General features: G+C 34.2%; 1 protein-coding gene across 10 annotated transcripts in view; it reads right to left on the bottom strand.

Annotated features, from left to right (window-relative positions):
- Nucleotides 1-18,448, bottom strand: part of FER (FER tyrosine kinase) — a 432,712-nt gene that overhangs the window by 214,374 nt on the left and 199,890 nt on the right. For 9 of the 10 annotated variants that reach the window (XM_026498484.4, XM_026498483.4, XM_026498481.4 and 6 more), the window contains 2 exons: nt 17,928-18,131; nt 10,497-10,619 (listed from right to left, as the gene is read on the bottom strand). In XM_026498484.4, the coding sequence (XP_026354269.1) occupies nt 10,497-10,619; nt 17,928-18,131 (327 nt within the window). Of the gene's footprint in view, nt 1-10,496; nt 10,620-17,927; nt 18,132-18,448 lie in introns of those variants that run through there. The other variant, XM_044383972.3, reaches the window with a different exon arrangement.

Here is an 18,448-nt window from a genome sequence, read left to right as displayed (position 1 = left end):
CCATAATTCCTCTAACTGGAGATAATCATAATATTCTGGAGTACAGTCTTTCAACTTACATGTATATGTATATACATACATACTATGTGTATGTCCATTTCACTTTTCGAAAATGGGATAATACCATAACACTATTTTATAAATTGTTTTTTCTACTTTAACAACATTTAACATGAATAGTTTATCCTTTTAACAATAAGTTTTCAATAAGCATCTCCCTAAAGAATTATAACTGCTTGAGAGCAGCTACCACAGTTTCAAATACTTCTTAATTTTTGAATGGACAAAACATTCAGAGTGTTTTCAAAAAATAAAATATAAACAGTAAAATAAAATAAACGTAAACGGTAAAAAGTTTCCCTTAAACCTTTGCTGCTGATTTCAAACCCACCAAAACATGTATCCTCCGTTAGACATCGTCATCATTAGTATTAGCATCTTGAGTATATTTTTAAAGTTTCTTTATCGTTAAAAAAGCAAATTCAGACATACAATCTTATACTCCCCATACTTTTTATACGAAAGATAACACAACATAAACTCTGCCTTATAGTTTAGTTTCTTTTATTAACAATGCACCTTGGAGCTGTCTTCAGTGAGCACACAGAAAGCTTCCTCGTTTATAGTACTCCATTGGTTGAGGTACCTTAATTGATTTGATTAGACACCTAGTGATGGACATTTCAATTATTTCCCATCTCCTAATATTACAAACAATGCTGCAGTGACTAATCTTGTACTGACATCAGTTCATATGTATACAAATATAATTAAAGAATATAGAATTGTTAATGCTAAGTCAAAGGCATACACAGTTTATAATTCTGATGGATTTTGCCAATTTGCCATCTACAGAGACTCTTCTAATTTATACTCTCATTAGCAAAGTATCAAGAGCCTTTTCTGCACATCTTTGCCAAGAAAGTGAATTATTAAACTGTGAGTTTATGCCAATGTAATACATGAAAAAATGATATCTCATTATAGTTTTAATTTCCGTTTATTCCACTGAGTGAAGCAATTATCTGCCATATCTTTAAAAGCCATTTGTATTTTTATTTTTTGAACTATCCCCTCATGCCCATTGCCAATTTTTCTGTTTGGTTGTCTCTCTCTCTTTTTAAACAACTTTTAGAGGCTCTTTATATATTAAAGAGATTGGTACTTTTGTGGTACAGGTTTATACTGATTAAATTAACAAGAGTTTTTAATTATGTATTTATCTTTTTAAAAGCAATTATTATATATATATACATGTATTGTTTTCTTTTTCTCGTTCATCCCTTTATGCTTTTATCTTTATTAATTCCTTCTTTCTGCTTTCTTTTATTTAATTGTGGATTTGTTTTTCCTAATTCTTTGAGTTATATGCTTCACTCAATTATTTCACTTTTTGTTTTATGAAATAAGTATTTCAGGCTCTAAATTTCTTCTGAGTGCAGGTTTGGCTGTATCACTTAAGTTACATGTAAAATTTTATTTTCCCCACCCATTTCCCATATTTATTGATGTAAGCAAGGAATATAGCCTGAGAACTTCAGGGTAAATTCCTCCTTCAAAAGGTATTTTTGCTGGAGCTTGGTAAGATCTACAGCAGCTGGGCTATCTGATCATGTCTTAACTTTGCCCAATCTAAGGTTGGCTACCATAACCTGTACTTTTAAGTTGGTAAATTATCTATGGTTCTTAATTTCATGAAAAATGCAGTTTATGGATATTTTACTTTTGTTGTTCTCTTTGCTAAGGTTTCCAGCAGGCAACAGGGTAAAAAATGTTGTCATGCAACCATGTGCATGCCAGAAATCCTCTTATACGTTTTCTTATATGTTTCTACATGCTTCTCTGAGTCTGTGTACATAGAAACATTTCACAAATACTTTAAAATGATGAAATGACACACTTCGGGCAATGTTTGTGCTATAAATACCAAATCCTGACCTTCTACCTGAGTTTAAAAAATTCCAATGAGTTATTCTTTTAACCTCTTGGGACTCATCTACCTATTCCCATCATCCCTAAAATATTTACAAGGTAAATAAGAAATATATGGAATAGATTACTGAAAAACCTAGTTCCTTAGACTAAAAAAAAATCATTATATTTAAGAAAGTATGAGGTAGGCTTATGGGTAAAATACTCCTGAGAGGTCATTTAAAGAACATTAGTGGCCTCCAGGGCCTATTAATTTTGAGTCTAACATTGCTCAAAATAACTGCTGGTAAAGTTTGAGATAAGAAACTGAAAGTCACTCTATGTGTTACATGTCCTATGACAAGGTTCTTTTATTTTATTAAATGCATCAAGCCTAAAATCCAAGTTTAATTTGACTTCCCAGACTATATTAAATGAAGGCTGAATATTTCAATATTACCCTGTATTTCCCTTAGTACAACATGCTATATAGTTCCTTCTGGACTAATTTTCATAAAGGATGACACCATAACTGTCAAGTTCACTGTTACTTCCTAGTGCTAGAATATTGGAATATAGAAAAAAAAAACTGTTGTTGAACTACTGACATTACTGAGACCATAGGTTATAATTTATGCTAGTGGAGGTTATAGTAAAAAGATGATAAATAGAACCAAATAAGTTTCAGGACACACCTCAAAAATGTACAAGAAATATGATTTAGGGTAAATTATAATCTCTGACTTTCCTCACCTAATAATGGGGATAATAATGCTCAATTCACAGTTGTTGAAAAGATTTAATAAAATAATAGAAGTAGAGGGTTGTCAACAGACTATGCACTCAATAAATATTTGTCTTTTACTCTTCCTTCATAATTTAAAATCTTCCAATTTGACCCCTGTTGTGACTTATTTGTCATGTGAAAAAGTTGTTAAAGAAGTAAGAATATGGTATTTTACAATTTCCAACATACATCCACAGAGATTTCTTACATGATGTTTACAACAACCATGTAGGGTTACTGTAGGCAAATGACTTGCCCCAGATCACATGGTTGGGAGTGGTAAAAATTGGCATTTAAAATTGGATTCCTTGGGGCGCCTGGGTGGCACAGCGGTTAAGCGTCTGCCTTCGGCTCAGGGCATGATCCCGGCGATCTGGGATCGAGCCCCACATCAGGCTCCTCCGCTATGAGCCTGCTTCTTCCTCTCCCACTCCCCCTGCTTGTGTTCCCTCTCTCTCTGGCTGTCTCTATCTCTGTTAAATAAATAAAAATAAAATCTTTAAAAAAAAAAAAATAAAATAAAATTGGATTCCTTCTCCTCAGTTCAGAGGTCCACATGGAGATTTATGTATTCTTGATGAATTTATCCTGAGGAGGACATTTTGTTATTTTTTGTGTTCTTCCATTCTCAAAAGACCTAATAACTGATCTAAAAGAGGCAATTAAATAGGAATCTTAACAGCAAGCATTCTAGGGGCCCCTGGGTGGCTCAGTCCTTAAGCGTCTGCCTTCGGCTCAGGGCGTGATCCCAGTGTTCTGGGATCGAGCCCCACATTGGGCTCCTCTGCTGGGAGCCTGCTTCTTCCTCTCCCACTCCCCCTGCTTGTGTTCCCTCTCTCGCTGGCTGTCTTTCTCTCTGTCAAATAGATAAATAAAATCCTTAAAAAAAAAAAAAAAAAAACAGCAAGCATTCCATATCAGAACTTTTTCCCCCCAAACTTTGGTTTCTAATTGGAAATCTAATTTGACATGCTATATCTCATTTTCAAGAGAAAAAAAAAAATCACTTATCTTCAAATTTTAAAAATCCCATACAAATTAACAGCGTAAAAGGACTAACTGCAAAAGCACAGCTAGTTAGATGCCTCCTAAAATAATATTACTGAGTGTGATATTATGATTTAAAGCAAGAAATTGTATTCTGTCTTTGTCTCCATTTCTGGCACAAAGGTCCTATAAAACCCTTGGAAATTCCTAAGTGCTGAGGGCCTTAAAGGTGTCTTTTGTTATGTTAATGATGACAGTTGGCTAGCCTCTAGGTAACCTAAGAATAGGGCTAGTTGCCAGAAAACTAACCTCGTAATTTGAGAGTTGGAGTTTTCAGTCCCACCCCTTGATTCCAGGGAGAGAAGAGAGGCTGGAGATTGAGTTCAAGCCCAGTGCTCAATGATTTAATTAATCGTGCCTATGTAATAAAGCCTCCATATAAACCCAGAAAGACAGGGTAGGGAGAGTTTCCAAGTTGGTAATGGTGTGGAAATTTGGTAACAGTTGTACCCTTAGAAATCAAGAAAGTGCCGTTCCCTTTCCCACATACTTTGTCTTATGCATCTTTGACATCTGGCTGTTCCTGAGTTACGTCCTTTCATATTAATCTGGTCATCTACTAAGTAGAATGCTTTTCTGATTTCTGTGAGGCGCTCTAGTAAATTAACTGAACCTAAAGAGGGGGTTGTTGGAACCTTGAATCTATCACCAGTACGTCAGACGCATAGGTGAGAACCTGGATTTAAGATTGGCATCTGAAGTTGGGCACAGCAGGGGGCAGTCTTGTAGAATGGAGCCCTTGAACCTACAGGATCTGACTCTATCTCCAGGTAGTGTCAGAACTGAATTAACTGCTTGGTGGCGTGGGGGAAAAAAAAACAACCCAAAAACAAGCAAAACAAAAATTTAAAAAACAACAATGGGCTGGGGAGAAAAGTTCTTAGAAACTAAAAACATAGGTTTTACTCTAATTTATTTAGTGGCCATATTACTGCAAAGATATTCCCTTGAAACTCACTAGCACTATTAAACATAAATCTTTTGTTTTGAAGAGACCCACTATGAAAACTTGTAAAATTTTATACTGAGCTTCTACTCAAATGAAGTGAATTTCTTAAATTATATAATAATCAATTGACCTTTTAAGATAATATACATTAGTTATTAAATTAATCCAAATCTAAGCATCTGCCTTCGGCTCAGGGCGTGACCCCGGCGTTCTGGGATCGAGCCCCACATCAGGCTCCTCCACTATGAGCCTGCTTCTTCCTCTCCCACTCCCCTTGCTTGTGTTCCCTCTCTCGCTGGCTGTCTCTATCTCTGTCGAATAAATAAATAAAAAATCTTAAAAAAAAAATTAATCCCAATCTATGTTCACCTCCAATCACTCTTCCAATTCGACCACCGTGTTCCTGCCACATTAGCTTCTGTAGCTCCTCAGTTACACCGAGGAACACTCTTTCCCTAGACACTCATGGAGATATTCAGCCAGTAAACACCAGTATGGCTCTCGCGGGTTAGAGCTGGCATCTGTTCTCATAGGCCAGTAATCCTTAAGCTGTTAAAGGCTTTTACTACTACTCCTGCATATAACCATATAGAAAAATCCTTGGTTTGGTTCACATTTCTCTTCAAAATTCATTAGGAGGCCTTTTTGGATCACAGTGACTTAAGAAAGCAGCTGCCCCTACACACACACACACACACACACACACAGACATATGCACATACACACACCACCTAACCCCTGACCTCATCATCACACTCAGGTCATTATCTTCCGGACGGGCTTCATTTTCGTAGCATCTACTGCCCTCTGACATAATACAGATCACTGCCCAGGGGAGAGTGTGTGCTAAGTAAATATTTGCTAAATGAATAAATACTGAATCACATATATTTTCCAGTCTTCTCTTCATTAAAATTTTAAATTATTTTAATAATTCAAGTACATAATTAAGGAACAGGGGTATAGATTTAAGGGGAAAAAAGTCTCTTTAATTCCATAAAATGTTAAATTGAAAAAGACTTCAACGTGTCAAAAACTGTATCACAAGCCTCTATAAAAGGAAAATCATTAAACAGTAATACCGGACGAAGCAAGCTATGTTACTTAACAAGCTATGTGAAATAAACAGTCTTTAAGTGATCCGAAACTAACAGCATGAAGAGAAGACCTAGTTAAAAGTACAATTTTCTCCTGTACGAAGTATTCTTTGTTTGCATGTGTCCAGCATGAAAGCTGTTGCCTCAGACCTGTCTGTCCCAGAAAGACTTCTCTCTGCAAAAATCTTCCTCTCCTGTTCTGGCATCTGCACCGAATTCTGATACAAGCCACAAGTACTTGATTTAAGCTGGCAGGCAAGTCATCTGTCTAAAGTTCAACTTAATGGCTCATTGCCTAACTCACCTGAATATATTCACGAACTTTAATTTCCATTCTGAAAGAAATTTCTTTTTAAAAACAGCTAAATCTGAAGAAATATCAAACTTAACAAGGCAAATAAAGTTTCAAATCACCGTTTAAATGTTAAAGTTGAACAGGTGTCTTTCTTGACTAAATTTTATCAAGCCCTATATTTTACCTCAAATCCTAGCTCTGCCACCCAATATTACTGTTTATTGATTTTCCTTTCATAAAGACTCATGGTACAGTTTTTGATGTGTTACAGTCTTTTTCAATTTAACATTTTATGGAGTCAAAGATGCTTCCTTTTCCTTAAGTCCACACCCTTATTCCTTAAAATATGCAGTTTATTCTAGTCTCTGAAGTCTAGGCTTTACAGCCCAGACAGATAGGAGGTAAGAACATAGGCTCCCAAGCTCTGCGTCTTATCTGTTGTGTTATCTTCTGCAAATTATTTATGATTTTGAGCTTCAGCTTCTCATCCATCACATTGTATGAGGTTAAAAACAACACTAATCTTGTATGGGGTAATTATAATACTTCATAAGAACATGTAAGGGTTAAAAGAGATAATGAATATAAAAAGCTCAGCAAGTAGCTGGTTTCTAGCAATTGCTCAACGAATTCAATGAGTCAGCAAACATTTACTGAAAGCCTACAATGGGCGAGCACCTGTTCTAGGCCCCGGTGCTACAGCTGCACAAACTGTTAAATGTAATTCTGGCTCTCGTGGAATTTTCATTCCACTTAAGGAAGACAGACAAGTAAAAATACATCATATGAAATAATTTCAAGTAAACACAACTGTTGCAAAGAGATAGTAAGAGGGGAAGAGGGGAACAAAAGGTCAGGGGTTATTTCACACAAGGTAGTCAGAAAAGGCCTCTGTGATGAAGTGACACTGGAACAGAAACTGATTCAGTCACAGGCTCTGTGCATATCCAATGTGCTTGCTAACATAAGAAGGATGGTGCTGGGTGATCAATAACCCTTGTTTACAACAATGCCTCACATCTTCCATACCTTTTCACAGGCTTTGGGAAGCAGAGCAGGAGAAATCAGCCTGAAGAGGGTGATGGAGGGCTGGCATGGGCACCCACTAGCTTTCTTATCATGAGAAAGTTAAATAAATCCTAATTCTAGATTGTCTAGTTTTCTGTACTCCTGAAGATAAGAAAGAGAATCCTTTGGCCACTGTGTCCTCCAGTTAGGCATTATATAGATATACTTGTATTTTCATGGATAAGAAAGAAATAAATAGGAAGTGAGCAGTAAGTTGCTATAAACAGAAATTCTATTGAGACCAAAATAGCATTCTTTATGTAGGCTAAAAATGAAGTCTGGCAAGATGGAAATGATATGTTTTACAGCATATTATATGGTCAAAGACATTAACTTCTTACACAAATTAAATCAAGAAACAGATTCTCATTATAAGAGTATAAATAATTTCTCAAAGGAAGATATATAACAGATAATACCACCATAATAAAATCCGTATCAATTTGTTCTTCACTCGTAATTGAAAATTGTCTTTTACAACCTCTGCTTTGTGCTTTTCTTTTAAAAGCATAATATGATTCATTAAATAACTTGCATAACAATATTTACAACAAACAGATAATAATCTGCATATTTCAAATACCAGTTCTTTAGATCAGGTTAATAGTCGGCTAAATAAACTTTAAATTTCTACCTCATAAAACAATCATACATAGCTCCTTAATCTTCTATAGCTTTCAGTCGACAGTTATTTTCATAGCTAGTGCTATATAAAATGATGAGATAATCAGCTCCACAGCCAGTGTTAGGGGTTTGGGAGAAAGAGAACAATTGTCCATGTTAACAGTCCACAGAATCTATTCCATTTATCTAGGCTCGTTTCATGGAAAACTTTATATAGAGAAGGATATAGCTTTATTTGAAATTATGTTTTCTTTTTTTTTTTTAAGATTTTATTTATTTATTTGACAGAAAGAGAGACAGGCAGCGAGAGAGGGAACATAAGCAGGGGGAGTGGGAGAGGAAGAAGCAGACTCCCAGTGGAGGAGCCTGATGTGGGGCTCGATCCCACAACGCCAGGATCACGCCCTGAGCCAAAGGCAGACGCTTAACGACTGAGCCACCCAGGCGCCCCTGAAATTATGTTTTCTTATTCAAGCCCAGAGCTGTACTTTTAAGTGCCTCTTGTATGGCTTTGGTCTCTCAATTTAGACCTGCCTCCGCTAGTAGAAAATGCAAATATTTGGTTGGCTGTAAAATGGGATATCGATATCCCTGAAAACCCAGCTGCATATCTTGTTGACCTAACATGCGTAAAAAGTTTCTTCACTGCACTGAATTTTATTTCATGCTGGAATTATACTGGAATTAAAGTTCATACTTTTACATGTACAGGTAAGGATACAAAACTCCTGTCACTTACAGCGATAGAGGGAGGGTAGTGGTAGAGGAGAGGTTGAAGACAACCCCTACATTTATGGTTCAAGCAGCTAAGTATTTGGTGGTATAGGTTTCCCCCATTATCCAAAAGTTTGCTTTATGCCACTCTACTCTTACAAAAGACTTACATTAGTACCTGTTTTTGCTAACCAAAAGAAATTCAAAGAGGATTTTTCACTTTTGTGAAAATGGTAACTGCTTCTTTGCTTTATGTCATTTTGGCTTACAAAAGGTTTCAGAGGAACACTCTACTTTTGGATAGTGGGGAACACTTGTGCCATTTACTATAAAAGGAAGAACAAATTTTGGAGTTAAAGGTGTTAAATTTAGTTGTAGGTAAAGAGTAGAAAAATCTATTACAAACATCTTTTGGGAAAGACATAAATGGAAGCTAGAAATATAAATTTGTAAGCCTCTGGGATATAAATAGTAAATGAGGCCATGGGAATAGATCACCTTATCAAAAAAAAGAACACCTAGAATTCTGCAGAACAACAGCAGTTATTCATTGATGGAAGAGGAAACATTGACAGACTTCTCTGTTTTTCTGGAGAAAAATGTGGCAACCTGCTTCAAACTAACGGAGAATTTTTATAGGGTTTTCTGAAATTAAAATGGAAATAGCAAATGAAAAAATATAAATGAAGAATGGCCAATCTTATAATTCTAGAAAATTGTGCAAGAAGGCCAATTTCCTAGCCACAGAACTAGTGTTTAGCAACTGACTGTCAAAATCTGTGAAAGCAGGGGCGCCTGGGTGGCACAGCGGTTAAGCGTCTGCCTTCGGCTCAGGGCGTGACCCCGGCGTTATGGGATCGAGCCCCATATCAGGCTCCTCTGCTATGAGCCTGCTTCTTCCTCTCCCACTCCCCCTGCTTGTGTTCCCTCTCTCGCTGGCTGTCTCTATCTCTGTCAAATAAATAAATAAATAATCTTTAAAAAAAAAAAAATCTGTGAAAGCAATGTTAAAGCTCAGCCCCTCAGTAATGACTGAGTAACGTAATGGGAGTACAAATACAGACATTATGTTCTAGACTAACAAAGGATAGTATAACAGTTGTTTTGATTTTTTTTTTTTTTAATTTCTTTAGCAGAATCTGGATTACCCATTAGCAATCTTGGGAATAACACTTGCTTCATATATATCCCTAGATATATAAAAATTGAATTAGCAGATATTAACCTGCCAGGTTTTCTGGCTGTTTATGGCTACGCTGTTCTTCACAGTAGACGGCCTCAAAAAAAAGGGCTCTTGACTAACCGAGTTCAAGTTCTGAAACATCAGAAGTACTCAGAAGCCAAGCCAGGTCCATTGCTCCACTTTGGGCCAAGCCCCATAGGCTTTACCTTAAAAAACAAGCCATCTTCATACCCATTCCTTACCTCACAAATCTCCTAGAGCACATGAAAGTAATGTGTTCTGTGCTAGATCTCAGAGGTGAAAATCACCTAGAACAATCTCACCCAGCTGACGTGACGGCTCCACATAAGAAACTTATGATTTACTGTTTTGGGAAAGGTAGTGTAGTTTTTAAAACTTCTAATGTGTTAAATATATTGTAAAGTTAACATTAAAAATTAAAATTCTAATTTCCTCATAATTGCTGGACATATTCTTTGACTTCTACATCTTAAAATCTTTTATAAACTCAAAGTCTGAACCTTCTAAGGTGTAAAAAAAACCCCAAAAAACCCTCAAGTCTTTTAAGGAAAACTGGGAAGGAAACAAAACAAAACAAAACAAAGAATAGGCCATTTGTAACCCAACAAACACTGAATAAAAAGGCAACCCATCTTAATAAAACCAAGGAAATGCTAGGCTTCCACATTAGTACCAGTGGTAATCACAGAGCCCTTTTGGTTCCAAACTTTTATATATAATCTAAGAACTCTATTTGTTGTGGTAAATGTTAACTCACATTTAAAATACACACACACACGCACACACATAAATGCACTTACCTTAGGAATAGGATTCAGGAGAACTACACCTGATTTCTTAGTGATGACCTGTTTTGTTGTATAGTGATGGTCTATAAGTTGAGGAATGTTTGAAAAACCAGTGCCTTCAAATCGATATAGATTCTGGAGAAAGAACAACAAAGTAGAATAAATATGAAGACATTGCTTCAGCAAGACTACATTCAGCAATAAATTAAGTTCCACTAAGAAAAACTATTATATGAATATATATAATACTACTGAATGGTTAAGATGGCGAGAGTAAAAATAAATAGATAAAACTCCAACATGCTTAAAACTTTCAACTTTCCATCAAGAAATTAATTTTTATAATGACTAAACATAATTCAAACTGTTAAAAAAGAGGAAAAAAGGAAAAAAATGAAAAACTAACAAAGACATGGAATGCATTTTGCTAAGTGATAACCAAAGGAAAGAATGCATGAGATACATTTGAGTTAATAAACAAGAAATGCTTTTACATTATGTTTACATATATGTCCCATCTGATAAAGCTTCCAAGATCAAAAATAATGTCAAAAGTTTGAGGCTATTATATTATATGCAATATAATAATAAATATTTGAAGAACACCTCAGATGATCACTATTTCCTACTTATCAATATAGTAGTAGTTGGTATTTTTCTTACGGGGTTATTCATGTATTATTCTTTCACCAAAAGCACCTAATTATTTACACACCACTGACAAAGAATTAAAATGCACAGTGACAAAACTGCAAATATTGGCATGCTCAAATCTTGCACTTTGTGGTTTCATGACATTAGGTAAGTAACATTTTCTCAAACTTTGTCACAACCCCTCTTCTCTTGTCTTCATATTTCAAGTAGACATGCAGGTCAATTATCATATGACTGAATTGATAGCAACAAATTTAGCAAATAAAAAATATCATATTGGCCATACTTTTCAATGCAGGAAGCACTGGAATGCAACGTAATATAATAAAAACTTCTGATTGTTCACAAAATGCTTGCCCACACATATACAGGTGATGTGTACAGATACCAACATGAATGTGCTAAGAAAACTCTATGTTAAGAAATAAAAACATTTAGGGGCGCCTGGGTGGCACAGCGGTTGGGCGTCTGCCTTCAGCTCAGGGCGGGATCCTAGCATTATGGGATCGAGCTCCACATCAGGCTCTTCCACTATGAGCCTGCTTCTTCCTCTCCCACTCCCCCTGCTTGTGTTCCCTCTCTCGCTGGCTGTCTCTATCTCTGTCGAATAAATAAATACAATCTTAAAAAAAAAAAAAGTAAGTAACATGATAAAATTTATACAGAATCAAGTTTCAAATCAGCCACTAGTGTCATAACATAATGTCTTCTATAACATTCTGACACACCTCTATAACCAGAGAAACAGTGAATGTAATAATGGGGATTTTCATTTAAGAACCTATCTAGCTTTTAAGTTAAAGAGACTTTTCGGCCATTGACATAGTAATCATGATGGGTATAGACAGTGAGTGATGCAAGCAGCAGTATTTACTTCATGGGACAAAATAAACTGATTTCTAGCAATTATCCTTTAAAGCAATCAGTTCGACATCAGTCAAGTTCTCAGAGTACTAACTGTGCAAAACGAGTTAACTCACTTTCTTAATGATGAAGATAAAGTAACGAATCTCAAAATGATGCTAAGATGACATATGCTTAAAAAGTTCAGCTAAGCCTCAAGCTAAGGTCAAGAGTAGCACAGTCACAAAAACTTTGACGACTTGTTTCTTGATACTTTCAAAATTCCGAATATTGTAATTTGACCTTGTTACAAATCTGTATAAATTTCTTGTAGCTCAGGTGACATGAAGTTTTGGTTCACATACAAATGGATTCTTTTTTAAATTTTTCTATATAGCTTTAGCAATAATACAACACAGAGAATCCAGACTAATCTTTAAATCTGACACTTTTCTTTGGGCTCAGGTTGCTACTAATGATCTCTTAAGTGAATTCGAACAGAAGCAATAAAAAATAGTAATATAGAATAAATTTTTGCAAATTTCTACAAAGATCATTTTGTTGATTGTCATTTGTATTACATGATTACGTATTATGTAATATGTCATCAAAATAAATTATGAATACAAATATAGAACTCAAATTTTGTAAAACAAAAATTATATAGATCCCATAATTGGAATATATCAAAAAAACTCAAAGAATATACATGGAACCCATAAGGTGGTGTTATGAAAACATTTGCTACATCTAGAATTTATTTGAGTTATCACTGTGCTACTTACGAATCAATCATGCATATGGATGAAAAACACATAAAAAAACAGAATCAGATTTTGTTGCTATACATACTTCCGGAGTACTGTTATTATACAAAGAAGTAAGATGCACATAAAAATGAGAAGGGGATTTGATGAATGTATAATCTGAAATAATAGGCCTGCGTAGATTCCCTGGAAAAGAACTGAGAACAAGCAGACTTAAGGAAAAGCAAGCCAACAAGCAAGCAAGCAAGAAAGCTTTCTGAAAGACGCGGCTGAGATGAATAAGCTAAATAAAAAACAAAAGTCTAAATATTTTTGTGGTGAAATACCTAAAAATGAAAATATAAAACATAAGCTCTAGCTTTCTCAAATAAAAATGGCACATGGAATACTTACAAGGAACTCATAAACCAATACACAGGAAGGATTGTTGGAGAGTTTGGGAAATAGTATTAATAAGATTTCTGTATGTCTTTTCCTAGTTAACTTTTATTCATTCTTCAGGTGTTGTCTCAAATTTAACTTCCTTAAGCTTCCCAGTTAAGAGCTTTTATAGCAATGTCTATCTACTTCACAGCTTTATAATTACTACTTTACGGCCTATAATTACATATAACATGTGATCTACGAGCGACTGTGAGCCTCCCTCCTAGACTCTAAGCTCCACAGTTATATCCCTGGGCCTGAAGTACGCACTCAATCAGTATTTCCTGGAAATTAATATTAATGAGGTTTGGAAAGGCTTTGTTTAATTATTAAGAAGAAAGTCTCCTAAGTCTGTAATCGTGTGTCAGGGACACCGAAAATTATATCTTATGACAGTTCACTTTGACTTCAAGTTACTTATTGCCGTCTCTTGGGTCCTTGAAGGATAGGAATAGTGAAAAAACTCTAAAAATACAACAATAAGGCACAAACTTGGAATCAACCGTCATTCAAACAAGTGTGGGATTTACTCACTTTCACTTAGCCTTCCTTAAGACCCATGGCATGAATTTAAAAATACATGTAGTTCAAAGAGCATAGAGATTGCGACACGAACAGAACAAAGTAAACTTGTCTGGTACACGCAGAGACTAATGTACTAGCTCGAAGTGGAACTTGGCACATAATAGACATCCAATAAATACCTGTTGAATCAATCAATGATTCAATACATTGAGCTACCCAATTTCACACAATAATTACAACCTCCACTTTGGGGTTATTTTTGTTTTATTGACTCATATCCCTCGGCTTAGCACACTACTCACTTAATTAGTATTTCCTGAATAAATGGATAAAGAAATAAAAGATGATGATATGCCATTACATAGAGGATTTTTTCTTTTATTTTAAAATATTTATTATTATGTTGTTATTTTTAATTCATCACCATACCTTATTTCAAATTTTTATTTGAAATATCTTATTTCAAATGTATTTCAAATTCATCGCCATATATTATTTCAAATTTCAATCATCCCTAATTCTGCATCTTTAATATTTCTCTGTTCATGAATTCTACCAATGTCTCACTGACTAGGTTTCAAGTTTACTGAGAAATAAGCCATACATTTTTCAGTTTCATCTCCTTACACTGAATAAGATGGTACTTTGCAAAAATGGATTTTTAGCAAATGCCTGTCATATAAATAAATTAGAGAATTATAACTGAGCACTTTCCCATTACTAATAAGACCTTTCTGGAGCACTTTTGTCTTACTACATGTATATTTGTTTTATCACACACAAAAATGAGGATTTGCTTATATTTACTTATCAAATGTAACAAGGCTATGTAAATCTCTACGAAAATTCTATCAACATTTATGACACAAAATAAACAGTTTTAGGAACAAACTCTAAGTATGTTTAGGTACAAACTCTGTTACATCAAACACCCTAACCAGGCTGGTAACTACGGAACAGGTCGGTGACTAACGCTAGAATTACTCTGAGATTCAGATGCTCCCAGATATGCTTAATATTATCTGGCTTTATGAAATTAATATATTTAGTGTCCAATAAAAAGTACAACCCTTCTTGCTTGAAGAGCTAACACAAAAGATAGATATTCTCTGCCAGAATAGTAAAAAATGTAAAAATTGAAAGTATCTGTGTCCATCTTGATCATTCATAATGTTCACATAATGTTCACAGCATGCAGAGTTTCACTGCATGTTAAAGAGTAACTGTGTGATGCATACCAAAAAAACCCAGCTTCAAAATAATTGCCATCCTACGCTGCAGTTGACAATGTTGCTAAAAATACCATTTGTGATTAATGAATACTTCAGACCTAAACGTATAAATTCTAAAACAACACTTTCATTATTATTTAAATTTCACAAATAAATCTCCTGGAAACCAAAAAGACATTTTTTAAATTAACTTTTCCAATTACATGGATATTTCTTACAAAATACATTTGTATTTTTTCTCAAATAAAGTCATTAATGGTAAAAATGTCTAATATTTGCATAGCACTTTATACTTTACAAAATATATATTAACTGATTTGATTCCCACGATCATGATACAGGCTATTAATCCCATTTCTTTCCAAACCATGGCTCTTCTAAAGTGCAAAACAGGGATGGATTCCGAAGTCTTATGATAACAAGTTCAACACTTTTTTCATATTATTTGGTATTTTTCTCATTTTCTAAAATCTCATCTTTCTTTATGTCTTTCTCTCTTAGGACACCTATCCCCTCATTTATGTACAGCTTTTTATAATCTACTATTAGATTATAAACTCCTTGATTGGACTTTAATAGGCAACCATTAAATATCTGATAATGAATTCCCCCATTTATTGGCCCCTTTCAGGCAACACGCATATGAGGAGGGAAATGGGATAATTTTAGCTCATGGAAGATTTACCCACACAAAATGAAAAGGAATTAAAAACTCTCCCAAAAGTCTAGATCACCTCAAAACTCCTATTTTCAACTGAATGAAGGCATAACATTATATAGTAAGAATTAACTAAATAAAATTAGGCAGTGGAAAACCTGAGGCATTCATAGAAATACTAGCACTCTCATCCTAAATAGAGATCTTTGCAAAATTTCAATGACAGAAAGAAGCTGAATAAAATCTTCAAATGTGGAACCTGCAACAATGTCTTATTTTCAAAATATATTATGCTGTTCATTTTAGTCACTTAAAACACAGTGAAAATATTAAAGACAAGTGATAATTTGCAAGTAGACCCTTTCCTTTTTGTTTCTAAGAATAGCAATTTAAATTCCTACTATTACATTTTAAACTATAAGTGATAATAAGGGAAATACTTAAGTCTTGTTTAATGTATGATGTATTTTTAAAATAGTAACTTTTAGAGCTTAGAAAATAGAGGGAGACATTCACATAAAATTTTAGTTTATACTTTACCTATGACCTTTCCTTTTACAATTCTCATACTGTTTTATAAATATTGCCAGCATGGTCCCAGGTTGGAATAGGGAAGCTTATCTACATCCATAACTTAAAGGCATATACAAATTATAAGAGTTTGCCAAGGAAATGAGGAATGACATATTACTAGAAACTGTAGGTTGGATGTACAAACATAGGAAAATATGATTTTGAAGCTGAAGTCCGAATACTACACAAAAGTAATAATGCTATGAAAATTATAATATACACTTTAATGGATTTATTCCTTTTAACCCATCTGAATGGCATCTTCATTTCAATATAATTTCTAGATGTGAATATATGAAAGCCACTTTATACTCTGAAATGGTTACTTTCATGGTATGTGAATTCCACCTCAAAATTATAGATAGATACATTGATATATACATAGAGAAAGATCTGTAGATACATATCTACCTAAAACCCTCTGATCTTTATCTAATGATAACGGTTCAATCTTTTTGTAAGATAATTAGTATCATTCCAGTACCTGGACATAAACTGAAATCTTAGATAGCCAGCTTGAAATTGCATGCTATTTGAAATGCTAGAGTAAAAAATGACAAATAGAGGCCTTCATATGCCAAAAATATTAAAAACTTCTTAGTAGGTAAAATTAAACAAAATTTTGAGATTGAACATCTGTTCAATGCTTAATCAAGAATATAACAAACTTAAGAAGCAATTTAGCAGTACTTAAATAAACTTCAATAAATTAGTATTAGTAATATGAAGCACTGTGAATAAGTCACTTTAAAAATGTTTCATCTATTTCTATTTATTGTTTATTAATGCCAATAAGCAATAACTTACACATAAAGGGGAGGGAGCCTTAAACCTAAATTAATAATAAAGCTAATTCAACTATCATTGTTCCATTTAGTAAGGAATTTCATCATCCCTATTTAATAACATATTTCTTAAAAATCTTTCACGGTACATTTTTTAAATTTTATTTATTTATTTGAGAGAGAGAGTGAACAAGAGAGAGCACAACCTGGGGGAGGGGTAGAGGAAGAGGGAGAAGCACGTTCCCCACTGAGCAGGGAGTCCGATGCAGGACTTGATCCCAGGACCCTGGGATCATGACCTGAGCTGAAGGCAGACACTTAACTGACTGAACCACCCAGGTGCCCCTCTCATGATACATTTTTGACAGCAATTTCAAGGGCCAGTTTCGGGAGCATAAAATTCGTTATTAAATTTATCCAAAAAAAAAAAAAAGGAAAAATTGTGATAATCATATTTTTTAATTTTTAATTTAAAATAGCTTTAATGTTCAAGTTTAACTTAAAATATTTTAAATTTTTGGAGCACCTGGGTGGCTCTGCTGGTTAAGCTTCTGACTATTGATTTTAGCTCAGGTCATAATCTCAGGATTGTGATATCAAGCCCTGCATCTGACTCTGTGCTCAGCTAGGAGTCTGCTTGAGATTCTCTCTCTCCCTCTCCCTCTGCCCCTCCCCCTGCTTGTGCTCTCTAAATAAGTAAATAAAATCTTTAAAAATATATATATTAAATGGTTATACATTTAAATTTAATTTAAATTTATAACAACTACTTTTAATTTATAATATCTTAAAATACATATGTCCTTAGTAAGAGTAACATTTTAGTGAATTTTGGCACACTGTACTGAAGGAATTCAGAAAAAAAATTAAGTACTAAGCATAAAATGTTTTGGGTATGTATCACAAACTATTCATCATTTTATTATAATTATAGCATAATAAACTACATCAAAATATACATATAAACTCAATTGGAAACGTACATCAACAAATTGTATGATAAAGTGTCTCCTTTGTCCATCAGAATATACAGAAAGGACATATTCACCAGGTTTCCCATGACTCTCTCGCACCAAGAAGTCTCCTTGTTGTTTTAATAGATCTTGCGCTTCTATTCTGGGAATTGCTCCATGGTACCAGTCCTGTTCTGCCAGGGGCTTCTCACTTACAGGGATCGTATCAGAGAACTTGAGCAAACATTGAGAAAAAAAACAAATAAATAATACATTAGAGAAAACAGGAATTCTTCCTGGTAAAATTCATAGCAATTATATATACTTCTTACAGAATTTCCTCTTTTTAATCAACCAATTAAAAGTTTTGTGATGAATCTGAATTTTTCATAATTTTTAAAGAATATATCTCTTGGAACACTGGTGCTGAAGTTTAGCTCAAATACATATCTTTCAATACTTCAAGTTTATATTCTATCATATGTAGATGCACACAATACTAGCATTTAGTGTTAGAATTTATAGTCTTATTCACCATATTATAAAAGAAA

Source organism: Ursus arctos, unplaced genomic scaffold (assembly GCF_023065955.2).
Source record: "Ursus arctos isolate Adak ecotype North America unplaced genomic scaffold, UrsArc2.0 scaffold_5, whole genome shotgun sequence".
Lineage (NCBI taxonomy): Eukaryota > Metazoa > Chordata > Mammalia > Carnivora > Ursidae > Ursus > Ursus arctos.
The sequence above is the reverse complement of the archived record's forward strand: the minus strand, read 5'-3'. Positions and strand labels throughout refer to the sequence as shown.